General features: G+C 41.5%; 1 protein-coding gene across 5 annotated transcripts in view; it reads left to right on the top strand.

Moving 5' to 3' along the window:
* The window catches only part of rhot1a (ras homolog family member T1a), a 34,158-nt gene that overhangs the window by 7,299 nt on the left and 14,594 nt on the right, over positions 1-12,265 (top strand). For all 5 annotated transcript variants that reach the window (XR_009656802.1, XR_009656801.1, XM_060943002.1 and 2 more), the window contains 14 exons: positions 188-241; positions 335-387; positions 1,856-1,964; positions 4,800-4,901; positions 5,152-5,250; positions 5,393-5,501; positions 5,693-5,813; positions 7,378-7,462; positions 7,652-7,797; positions 7,909-8,009; positions 8,095-8,225; positions 9,765-9,848; positions 9,940-10,062; positions 10,193-10,395. Coding sequence is in view for 3 of the 5 variants with exons in the window: in XM_060943002.1 (XP_060798985.1) it covers positions 188-241; positions 335-387; positions 1,856-1,964; positions 4,800-4,901; positions 5,152-5,250; positions 5,393-5,501; positions 5,693-5,813; positions 7,378-7,462; positions 7,652-7,797; positions 7,909-8,009; positions 8,095-8,225; positions 9,765-9,848; positions 9,940-10,062; positions 10,193-10,395 (1,520 nt within the window). In the remaining 2 variants the exon portion in view is untranslated. The remainder of the gene's footprint in view (positions 1-187; positions 242-334; positions 388-1,855; positions 1,965-4,799; positions 4,902-5,151; positions 5,251-5,392; positions 5,502-5,692; positions 5,814-7,377; positions 7,463-7,651; positions 7,798-7,908; positions 8,010-8,094; positions 8,226-9,764; positions 9,849-9,939; positions 10,063-10,192; positions 10,396-12,265) is intronic.

Genomic DNA, 12,265 nt, shown 5'->3' with positions numbered 1-12,265 from the left:
CACATTAACAACACAGCGTAATAAGGACACTTGGTTTTAATCCTGCTTTTCTGCTGCTTCATTGCACAGTTATGCTTTACTGTATTACATGCAGCACAGTGTTACACACGTCTTCCTATTATGTACAGTATGTATTCTCTTCAGTAAACAATGTTAGGTACTGCTTTCATATTATTTTTTGTTGCAGGCAAACGTCATATGCATAGTGTACTCAGTAAACAACAAAAAATCTATTGAGAAGGTAGGTTTGTTCTTTAAATAAATCAGATATAATTATGTAATAGTTTTCTTCCTTTATTTGTTAAATGTGATCACCTTTTTTGTTTTACTCTAGGTGACAAGCCACTGGATTCCCCTCATCAACGATAGAACAGACAAGGACAGCAGGTGTGTATATGGTTGTGTCTGCAGACTATGCAAGACTTTACAGTGCTTGGAAATGTTTGACCTGTTCATATACATGTCCTCGGAGTATGACTGTGGATGTTCTGTTGGCACATGTGGCTTTACCGATTCGGAGGAATCTGAGTATCTTTCAAAATCTGAACACAGCCATATTTTTGAGAGGTTTTCTATAATTTAGAATTGGACAAACTCGTGAGAGTCTTATGATAAATGACACAATGTTAAAGTAGGCAAAGATTAATTATGATGTATTTTAAGTCAGCTTTTTTACAAGCAAACCCCCCCCCCAAAACAAACAAACAAAAAAATAAATTATGATTCATAAAGGGTGGCACGGTGGTGTAGTGGTTAGCGCTGTCGCCTCACAGCAAGAAGGTCCTGGGTTCGAACCCCGGGTCCGGCGAGGGCCTTTCTGTGTGGAGTTTGCATGTTCTCCCCGTGTCCGCGTGGGTTTCCTCCGGGTGCTCCGGTTTCCCCCACAGTCCAAAGACATGCAGGTTAGGTTAACTGGTGACTCTAAATTGACCGTAGGTGTGAATGTGAATGGTTGTCTGTGTCTATGTGTCAGCCCTGTGATGACCTGGCGACTTGTCCAGGGTGTACCCCGCCTTTCGCCCATAGTCAGCTGGGATAGGCTCCAGCTTGCCTGCGACCCTGTAGAAGGATAAAGCGGCTAGAGATGATGAGATGAGATGATTCATAAATCAGAAGATATTGATGAAACTGCAGTGCAGAGTCAGAATCTGGCCAGGATGTATCTGTTCACTTCCCTGAGGAATACGGATATACTCTAGTGTGTAACTTTGTGTTTGTGGGCTTTCAGGACTTTTTTTTCACCATTGTATTACAGCGCTCGAATTAAGTGGTCTCGCAGTCTCACCGCGACAGTTATTTCCTCTGTGCGAGAGTTGCTCAGAAAGTCAGGTTGCCCCACGCGCAACTTGATTTTTGGGGCATACAAAACGATCCCTTTACAAGCGGCGTGGCACGGGCTTTAATATATGCCAGCTGAAATAAACAGCGGGTTGATTGACGTCCCGCCTGTGCGGGCTTTAATATTATATTAAATATTATATAATTTAATATTATATTAAAGCCCGTGCCGCGCCGCTTGTAAAGGGATCGTTTTGTATGCCCCAAAAATCAAGTTGCGCGTGGGGCAACCTGACTTTCTGAACAACTCTCGCACAGAGGAAATAACTGTCGTGGCGAGACCAATTAATTCGAGTGCTGTATTAGGTGTCAGAAATCATAAGAAAAAGGATTATGTTCCAGTATTCAGTGCTTGGATCCTTAAACAGTGTTAAGTTTTGAGAAGTGGGGGGAACCCTTCTTCAGCAGGATGGAAGCAGAGAAAGAGATGAATATTTTTGCAGGTTCTCTTCTCTGGACAGTAAATCAGTAATGCTGTTCTGAAAGTAAAAATGTGGTGTGACGTAACTTTTTGCAGAGTGCCTCTGATTCTTGTCGGGAATAAATCAGATCTGGTGGACCACAGCAGCATGGAGACCATTCTGCCCATCATGAACCAGTACTCAGAAATTGAGACCTGTGTTGAGGTAAGTCGAGCTCTCCTGAGTACTCAACAAGCATGGAAACTTTTTTGCAACAGATTTTGCATAAGCATAGCAATTATTTTTAGTTTTGGCCGAGAATTTAATCTGTGTTCAGAAAGTTTTCTTGAATGTAAGCATGAGTAAATTTGGATAATGTTTCAGTCAGAGACGTTGAGCAGACATGTGCAGACATGCAGTGGTGTCATGGAGGAAACTGGCATCACCTGGTTGCTCGTGTGGCAATCAGCCATATTCTGATGGGATAAGTTTCAGTCTAAATTAAGAGACAGGTTTTACAAGACTGCATACACACCAAAGCTTGAGGTAGAGTAAATCAGATTGAGCCTTCTTATTTGGGCTGGGCTATGATTGCTCTCTCTCTGGTTTCTTCACACCACAAAAGATATGCCTTTATAGATATAATTGCATCCCTCTGTGGATCTGTATCATATTGAAATGACTGGAAATCAGACTTTATTATTATTACTGCTGCATTATCATTGTTCATTTATACCACAGTCTAGTTGAATTCTTAAAACTGATTGGTCAGAGTGTAGATTAATGATAACCACACAGCTCTGACAGTAATCCCAACTCTAACATAAATAGGTTCCTATTGATCAGCTTCTAATACGTTGTTTCTATTGTAACAGCTCATACACATGGACTTGTATGGAAGGTACTCTACAGTGGTGCTTGAAAGTTTGTGAACCCTTTAGAATTTTCTATATTTCTGCATAAAGATGACCTAAAACATCATCAGATTTTCACACAAGTCCTAAAAGTAGATAAAGAGAACCCAGTTAAACAAATGATACAAAAATATTATACTTGGTCATTTATTTATTGAGGAAAATGATCCAATATTACATATCTGTGAGTGGCAAAAGTATGTGAACCTCTAGGATTAGCAGTTAATTTGAAGGTGAAATTAGAGTTAGGTGTTTCCAATCAATGGGATGACAGTCAGGTGTGACTGGGCACCCTATTTTATTTAAAGAACAGGGATCTATCAAAGTCTGATCTTCACAACACATGTTTGTGGAAGTGTATCATGGCACGAACAAAGGAGATTTCTGAGGACCTCAGAAAAGGCATTGCTGTTGCTCATCAGGCTGGAAAAGGTTACAGAACCATCTCTAAAGAGTTTGGACTCCACCAATCCACAGTCAGACAGATTGTATACAAATGGAGGAAATTCGAGACCATTGTTACCCTCCCCAGGAGTGGTCGACCAACAAAGATCACTCCAAGAGCAAGGCGTGTAATAGTCGGCAAGGTCACTAAGGACCCCAGGGTAACTTCTAAGCAACTGAAGGCCTCTCTCACATTGGCTAATGTTAATGTTCATGAGTCCACCATCAGAAGAACACTGAACAACAATGGTGTTCATGGCAGGGTTGCAAGGAGAAAGCCACTGCTCTCCAAAAAGAACACTGTTGCTCGTCTGCAGTTTGCTAAAGATCACGTGGACAAGCCAGAAGGCTATTGGAAAAATGTTTTGTGGACGGATGAGACCAAAATAGAACTTTTTGGTTTAAATGAGAAGAGTTATGTTTGGAGAAGGAAAAGACTGCATTCCAGCATAAGAACCTTATCTCAACTGTGAAACATGGTGGTGGTAGTATCATGGTTTGGGCCTGTTTTGCTGCATCTGGGCCAGGACGGCTTGCCATCATTGATGGAACAATGAATTCTGAATTATACCAGCGAATTCTAAAGGAAAATGTCAGGACATCTGTCCATGAACTGAATCTCAAGAGAAGGTGGGTCATGTGAGCAGTTCATGTGAGGAAACCCACCAACATCCCAGAGTTGAAGCTGTTCTGTACGGAGGAATGGGCTAAAATTCCCCCAAGCCGGTGTGCAGGACTGATCAACAGTTACCGGAAATGTTTACTTGCAGTCATTGCTGCACAAGGGGGTCACACCAGATACTGAAAGCAAAGGTTCACATACTTTTGCCACTCACAGATATGGAATATTGGATCATTTTCCTCAATAAATAAATGACCAAGTATAATATTTTTATCTCATTTGTTTAACTGGGTTCTCTTTATCTACTTTTAGGACTTGTGTGAAAATCTGATGATGTTTTAGGTCATATTTATGCAGAAATATAGAAAATTCTAAAGGGTTCACAAACTTTCAAGCACCACTGTACATAGTCTAAGGCTAATAATAAACAGGTTTTAAAAGATAAGCGTATAATCAGTGATGTGGTGAGTCTTTCCCAACACGAGAGTGTCTTCAGGATGGAGGAGTTCTCTGTAACAGAAACTGCAGTTTTTTTTGTTTGTTTTTTGTTTGTTTGTTTGTTTTTGTCCTGTTATCTTCGAAAAAGAGAAGCTATTCTGCGAGCGACTATTTTAAGTGCGGTAACAAGAGCGATAACTAGAACTAATTTTTCTTGTGGCATTTTCATAGCATATTTAAATGTTATTTACAAAATGTTGAAGCATGATATGCTGCTCATTATTAAATGTAAAAATGCTGTGCTGTAAGTGGAATAGACAATCAGAAGATGCAGTTATATGAAAATAATACACTTCAGGGTGGATTTGCGTCGTCGCACCACCTCATCATGGATCATTTTCATGTAACCGCGTAGTCTATTGTCTGTTATTTCTTACCTATTCGTGAAATGCATGTAAATATGGGAGGAGGAGGGAGCATTAATTTTGTAAATTGGGCCAAGGAACTGGACTGTAAAATGCTACATCCAACCTTTTTTTTTTTTTTTTAAACTTGGCCCTACCAACGTATATTAGTATGTATTTCAACAAATAATTTACTTGGCCATCCAGAATTCATCTTGTCTATCAATTTATTTATTAGTGTTCTGCAAAAAACCTGAAGAATATCTCCGAGTTGTTCTACTATGCCCAGAAGGCCGTTTTGCACCCCACAGGTCCCCTGTACTGCCCAGAGGAAAAGGAGGTGAGAGATTCTTCTTCCATGTTAAAGGCCACAAAAACTCTAGAGCACCTTGCATCTGGAGTCCAGCTTGTTTCATCTGCTGTAGTTATTATGTGACTGATTCCCCCCCCCCCCCCCCCCCCCCCAAAAAAAAAAAAAGTTCCCTTCTACCAGACTTGTGAAACCTTACTGAGGATTGATGTTTGCATAAAAATTATTATCCAAGATTAATGATTAAAGATGGAATGATGATTCTGTGGTCTGTTTTCAGATGAAGCCTTCTTGCATCAAGGCACTTACTCGCATCTTCAAAATATCTGACCTGGACAACGATGGCATTCTCAGTGACCATGAGCTCAATTTCTTCCAAGTATGAACCCTCTGTTCATAATTCTTTCACAGAAGGTGTCTGCTTGGTTTTATTTTTATTAACGTTGAAATTACTCATACCAACTTGCGTAGCCTAATAGCAGGGTGACACCTCCCCCCCCGCTTTTTTTCCTTTGTTACAGAGAACCTGTTTTAACATGCCACTTGCTCCTCAAGCGTTGGAGGACGTGAAAAATGTTGTGCGGCGAAACATGACTGATGGCGTGAGGGACAACGGCCTCACCCTTAAAGGTTCCTCTTGAAGGACATGAACCTTACTGTTTTGTTCCATCACAGACATTATCTTATCACCTAGTTTTAACATAAAATTTTCCTCTGAAGAAAGTTTCAACTTTTGTAAGTTACTCTGGATAAGAATGTCTGCCAAAGGACTAAATGTAAATATGCATATCTGACTCAGTTGTGTGCTCTTCTCCTGCCAGGTTTCCTGTTCCTACACACACTCTTTATCCAGAGAGGGAGGCATGAGACCACATGGACTGTGCTCCGAAGGTTTGGCTACGATGATGACCTGGAGCTCACCCAGGAATACCTGTTTCCACTGTGAGTCCCACAAAGTGTCATAGGTGTATTTACAAATAAATTCATGCATTACACAGAGCTGTTTATGTAACTAACTTTCTTCTTGTCCATGCACTACTAGCTGTTCCTTGACAAACCAGTTTGTCCTTCTTCTGTTTTTAATATCAGAATTTCAGTGGGTGCAAGCAAAGTACACATCCTGCTAAAACAAAATACTATTGCTTCTTATTCTAGCAGTAGACTGTTGTACAGAGTGTGTAATGCATTCTGCTACACAATTCCAGTGCTGAGTGAAATAACCTGTTTCATTAGTGTCAGGTACTCCTCCATTTTCAGGTTCTAGAAACAGCCAATAGGGAATTGGAAAAAGATGTTAATTTCTTGTTGTCAGTGATGGATGTTATAGGCTGGGTGCGATTTGCTGGGGGGGATGGTGGGGATCATCCCCCCCCCGGGTTTTTATCTCTGCTGAAAAAAAATCCTCGGGGACAACCCCGTCAATAAAACAAACAAACCAAAAAAAAAAGTTGACATGACAGGCATGTTGTGACACAGTTTTCTATGGTCTACATTGCACTCACTTTCAAAATGACCCGAAGTGGCAGCTTTGATGTTCACGAACGTCCCCAGCAAATAGATACATTGTAGATAATAACAATATCCAGAGTGTGAACGTGGATTTTAGCGCCATGAATCACATCCTTACTGATGAGCGCAACAGAATGAATGTATCCACACTGACAGCCTTCTTTTCCTCGCTGTCAGTGGGCCAGACGTGCGTTCCTTCCCTGCTGAGAAATTCGCAGAAATGTGGATTAAAGAAGGGCGAAACACGGCGGATAACGCACCGACGGGAAAGCAGAAAAGGCCACATGAACTGCGCCATCAGAGCAAACTGTTCATTTAGTATTCATGTATTTTAGTGATTTTCGAGTCACTGTCCATTTAATCCGGAGGGAGAGAAACATCACAGCAACGCGACAAGCAATGCGAACTTTGTTGTGTTAGTGTTCGTGTATTTAGTCAGAGAGATAGGAAGATGAATTTACTATCTCTGGTTTAGTGTTCGTTTTCATTTAGTGTTATTCATTTGATATCATCGGATGTTATTGAGCTGTTAGCCTATTGTTACCTTAATTTTGTGACATTTCATGATTAAAAAAAAAATCCCCCCTTCTAGTTTTTTGACAAATCGCACCCTGGTTATAAGGTCCCTAACATGAGAACACTTGAAATGCTCTTTCAGCTGACTCACAGCTTAAAACTTTATCGTTTAAAATGAGCTTAAATAATTAGCAAGGAACAACCCTCACCAGGAAATTTGACCCTTTTTTTTTTGGTGTGTGATCTGGACTGAGTGACTAATAATTTGCCAAAAAAAAAAAAAAGTTAGAAATCAAACTTTGTACGTTTGATGTAAGGATTGTTACATAAAGATCTAGACTGTTAGACCTGTTAATGATTTTTAACTAGTTTGTTTTTACATTATGTAAAGCACCACATGACAGCAGTTTCTCTTAACGCCAGGAAAAGCCAGGATTTAATTAAATCGTCTTCTAAGCTGAGCCCATCCTTGTTTGTGCAGGTTAAAAATACCTCCAAACTGCACCACAGAGCTGAACCACAATGCATACCTCTTCCTGCAGAGTGTCTTTGACAAGCATGACAAGGTGAGTCCAATCAATTCTGGACACCCTCTGGTTTTAGTGCATACAAGTCTGAGTAATAAATCAGGAAAGACCAGATAGTGCAACAGAGTGGCATATGGAGATTTTTATGATGTATTGAAAGGTGTTGTGTGGAAGAAAGTCCAGATTTTAACAAAATGAATCTCTGATTAAAGCCAAGCTTTGTTTCAGGATCGAGACTGTGCGTTGTCTCCTGATGAACTGAAAGATCTGTTTAAAGTCTTCCCCTACATGCCTTGGGGCCCTGACGTCAACAATACAGTGTACACCAACGACCAGGGCTGGATCACCTACCAGGGCTACCTGTCCCAGTGGACGTATGTAACCACACTGATCTAGAGTCATTCAGAGCTACTTATTTCATACTCATTTATACGCCAGACTTTTTTTTTTTTTTTAAATATAAACATGTTTGATTTACCATTCAGGCTAACAACATACTTGGATGTCCAGCGCTGCTTGGAATATCTGGGTTACCTTGGTTACTCTATCATTCATGAACAGGATTCACAGGCTGCTGCCATCACAAGTAAGAGAAAGCGACGGAGAGACTAAATGTGTGCCTGTGTGCGTTTCCCTGTATTGCATATGTGAACCTGGTTTGTTTGATGTAGTCACCAGGAACAAGCACATTGATCTGCAGAAGAAGCAGACCCAGCGCAGTGTGTTTCGGTGTAATGTCCTGGGAGCACGTGCCAGCGGCAAGAGTGGCTTCCTGCAGGCCTTTCTGGGCAGGAATTTATCTGTGAGTACGATGCACAAAGATATTTTCTGGAAGATGTTAAATATAGGCTTTTAGCTGTTTAATGGGGTGTGTAGCTGATAAGTGTGTTTATTAGCTTTAGAGTTAATAATGTCGCCCATAAGTAGTTTAACTATAGGCATTTGTAAAACGGTGTTGGGTGCCCCCCCCTTTTTTTTTTTTTTAAAACTTTCAATAACTTATACTTTTCTGCATAAATACTGCTGCAAGACTTGCATCTTATTTTAATGGCCGTTATGAAGGTTCTTCAGTTTGTTTTTATAGTGACCAATTATGCCATCTCAAAAGGTCCTGATGTCCTCAGGCCTTTGTTTCAAACCAGTTTTGCCAGTCCAGAACTGTGATTTTCCTTGGTAGAGGAAACGATGTTTTTCCAGATTAAGCCAACTATGAGTTGGTCTAGTGGTTAGTGTGTCTGCCTTTCAACCAGGAAATCTACTCACAGTCGGGTCATACCAAAGACAGTCATAAAAATGATACATGCTGCCATCTAGCGAGGCATGCTGCAATACAGTTATGAGTAGAGTCAAACTCTTGCAGTTAGCAGAGGACCAGCCCACACTGTAACCCTATCTATTGCCGCTTTTCCACTACAAACGCGGCTGAGTCGGGCTGAGCCGTGCCGTGCTGAGTCGGGCTGAGCGGGGCTGTTGGAGTTGCATTTCGACTACAACCGCGCTGAAGCGTGCTGGCTGGAAGTGGGTGGACACATTGGGTGGAGTTAGCGAAAGTGGGTGGACGTCAGGTGATGTCGTTAAGCAGCGCAAACAGTGACATCAGTGAGCTTTTAAGCGGTAGTCTCACGACCCGAATAGTAAACAATAAACATGGAGGACATGGAGTCGTTAGTGTTGCTGGTCTTGGTGCTGTGGCTTGTTGTCACCGACAACGCGGACAGATACTGGCAAGAGCGTATAGATGAGGCGAGGCGCATAAGGCTTCAGAAATTCTCGTAATTCGTAATTCTTCTCCTTCCGGGTTTGCGGTGTTTACAGATCCCAGCGTGCTCGCGGGGCATGTGTGGGCATGTGAGGACACTCCTCCTCACCAATCAGTGCACAGGGGAGTGTCTGCTCACGCCCCCAGCCTCACTCGGCTCGCTTCAGCCCCACTCCAAAATGGTGCGAGTTTTAGGGGCTAAGCAGGGCTGAAGCGAGCTGAGTCGTGCTGGTTTTTGGTAGTCGAAACGCAAGCCGTGTCGGGCTGAAGTGAGCTGAAGCGGGCTGAAGTGAGCTGAAGCGGGCTGAAGTGAGCTGAAAAAGGGTAGTGGAAAAGGGCCATAAGTGTAATAGGTGAGAGGCAGACGGCTATAGAAACAGAGATCGGCACTGTCCGGTGTGCCTTAAGGGCCTAGCTAGTACTTGATGGGGAAACTGCTTGGGAATACTAGGTGCTGGCACAGGAAGGACTTTTGACTTTCCAGATTAAGCACCTGTACCTTGTTGGTGGAAAACCTGACAGTGTGGGGTGTTTTTATTATTTATTTATTTGTGTGTGTGTGTGTCTCTCTTCCTCTTCTAGAGGCAAAAGCGGATTAGGGAAGACCACAAATCCTACTATGCCATCAGCACCACGTATGTTTATGGACAGGAGAAGTACTTGCTTGTAAGTTTAAATATTGCATAAAGAAATATAATCAAAATCCACAGATCTAATGATGGACATAGAACTAACCTTGTTTTTGTGTCTTTCTCAGCTGCATGAGGTTCTCCCAGACTTTGAGTTTCTCTCAGAAGCAGATCTGGCCTGTGATGTTGTCTGTCTTGTATATGACCTCAGTAATCCTCGCTCTTTTGAATACTGCGCAAAGGTCTATAAGGTTTGTCACACGATTCCGAAGAGCTTTGTAGCTATAGTGTTACCAAATTGCATCTAGTACAACTACGATGTTAATGAATACAAAATGATGGGTCATGCTGAACCACAAGACTCATATTTTGCTTCCACAGAAATATTTCATGGACAGTAAGACTCCATGTATGATGATCGCTGCCAAGTCAGACCTGCATGAGGTTCGCCAACACTACAGCACATCTCCTCTGGACTTCTGCAGGAGGCACAAGCTGCACCCGCCGCAGCAGTTCACCTGTAACACAGCTGAAGCACCCAGCAGAGACATCTACACCAAACTCACCACCATGGCCATGTATCCGTGAGTAAAGCTTCCTCAGTCTACCCTTGCCACCTTTCCACCATCCTGCATGGCTCCAATGGCTGCTTGTCCTCCTCCACTGTGCATCTTTTCTCCTTTGCTCTATTTTTTTTAGGAAATGTTTTCAGCTTGGCAAACAAATTAGATGTGAGAGATGAAAATAGTACACGAAATAATGAAGACTCAAAACGTCTCCTGTATCTAAAAGTGCATCGTAACTCCTGTTGAGACCGTTTGACGTCGCCTTCGTAGACGTGAATGCATTTGTTTTTAAATATAAAAACTTTTACGGAACTATAGCTGTTCAACCACTTTCAGATATGTTTTTAAATTAGTGTTTTTATTATACTTTGGGGCAAAGAGCATTCGTTTATTTTAGAGGTGGCACAATACCACTTTTCCCCCTCAATACTAATATCGAGTATCGCCCAATAATGGTACCATTCCAGTCATGTTTTTTTGTTTGTTTGTTTCTCACTAGGCTTCATGTAAGACTTCACTTAAAGGAATAATCCGGAGTGATGTGCTTTCTAGGTCTATTTTCGCATTATTGGGAGTGCCTACGTTGAGTTGCTACCACAATCATGTCAGTCGGATGTGTTTTGAGACAGTTCGTTTTTTGTGATTTCAGCCGGAAAGCGCTAACACGGCAGTGCGAGGGGCATGTCTTTTTGCCGATACAAAACGCTAGTTTTAAAACCATTGCAAAGCTCAAAACAACATGACAGCTCTGTGGAAGTGAGTAGAAGGTTCCTACAAACAAAACGAAGTGTCCCTAGCTCTGCAAGTGCACGGACAGAGTGTGTAGAAGAGTAAATGCAAAGCCAGTACCTTACCTGAAGTCGTTGTTCTCCAGACGCCATCTTCAGGGGAACGTCCGTAAAAGCCGAGTGCAGAGCCCATCCCGCTGGAAATGCACACCACAATTACAACATGCAACACAAAAAGACATGCCCCTCGCACTGCCGTGTTAGCGCTTTCCGGTTGAAATTGCAAAAAACGAACTGTCTCAAAACACATCCGATTGACATGATTGTGGTAGCAACTCAACGTATGCACTCCCAATAATGCGAAAATAGACCTAGAAAGCATATCACTCCGGATTATTCCTTTAACACTCAAACTGCTCGAACATCTTCCTACAGGAAGAAGTACATGGCCATTTAACAAGACTGTCAGGGTAACTTACTTGAACAACTGTTATGTGTCATCATTGTAGGCTCTACTTTGATCTACTTTACATTATGTAGTGCTAATTATGAATGTTGCACGATATATTGTTACAATCATGATACAAGTTTGACAATTCGATTCAATAATAAAAAATGAACGGCAATTATCAGGCTGCATAATCTGTTTTTCTTAGCTGTAATTGTCTTGTTTAGGCAGCAGAGGGAGCACTAATAGTGACTTCACTATAGGCAGAGGTAACACAGCTCCACAAAAACAGCTCTAAAACGAGAAAGCTGTTGATTGTACAAATAGATATAATAAGAAATTGCAATTCTCTTTACAACCAGCCAAGAGCTAAAGAAAAGAGAAGCAACTGGGGTAGTATAAATGTTTAAGAAAGGGTCTATTTAACTTTTTTTAATTAAAGCCATATTTTAGTTAATAGGCTATTGTATTTTATTACAACCTTTACAAACATGAGTAAATTATTGTTGGTTATAAAGAAAATGAAACCAGTGTGTTCTTACTTAAATTTAACAAAAGGAAATATTTAAGTTGATAAATAGGAAGGTAAATGTGCTTTTTTGGTAATAAAATTTTAATTTCTCATCTCATTATCTCTAGCCGCTTTATCCTGTTCTACAGGGTCGCAGGCAAGCTGGAGCCTATCCCAGCTGACTACGGGCGAAAGGCGGGG

The sequence above is a fragment of the Neoarius graeffei genome, chromosome 16 (assembly GCF_027579695.1).
Source record: "Neoarius graeffei isolate fNeoGra1 chromosome 16, fNeoGra1.pri, whole genome shotgun sequence".
Taxonomy (NCBI): Eukaryota; Metazoa; Chordata; class Actinopteri; order Siluriformes; family Ariidae; genus Neoarius; species Neoarius graeffei.
The sequence above is the reverse complement of the archived record's forward strand: the minus strand, read 5'-3'. Positions and strand labels throughout refer to the sequence as shown.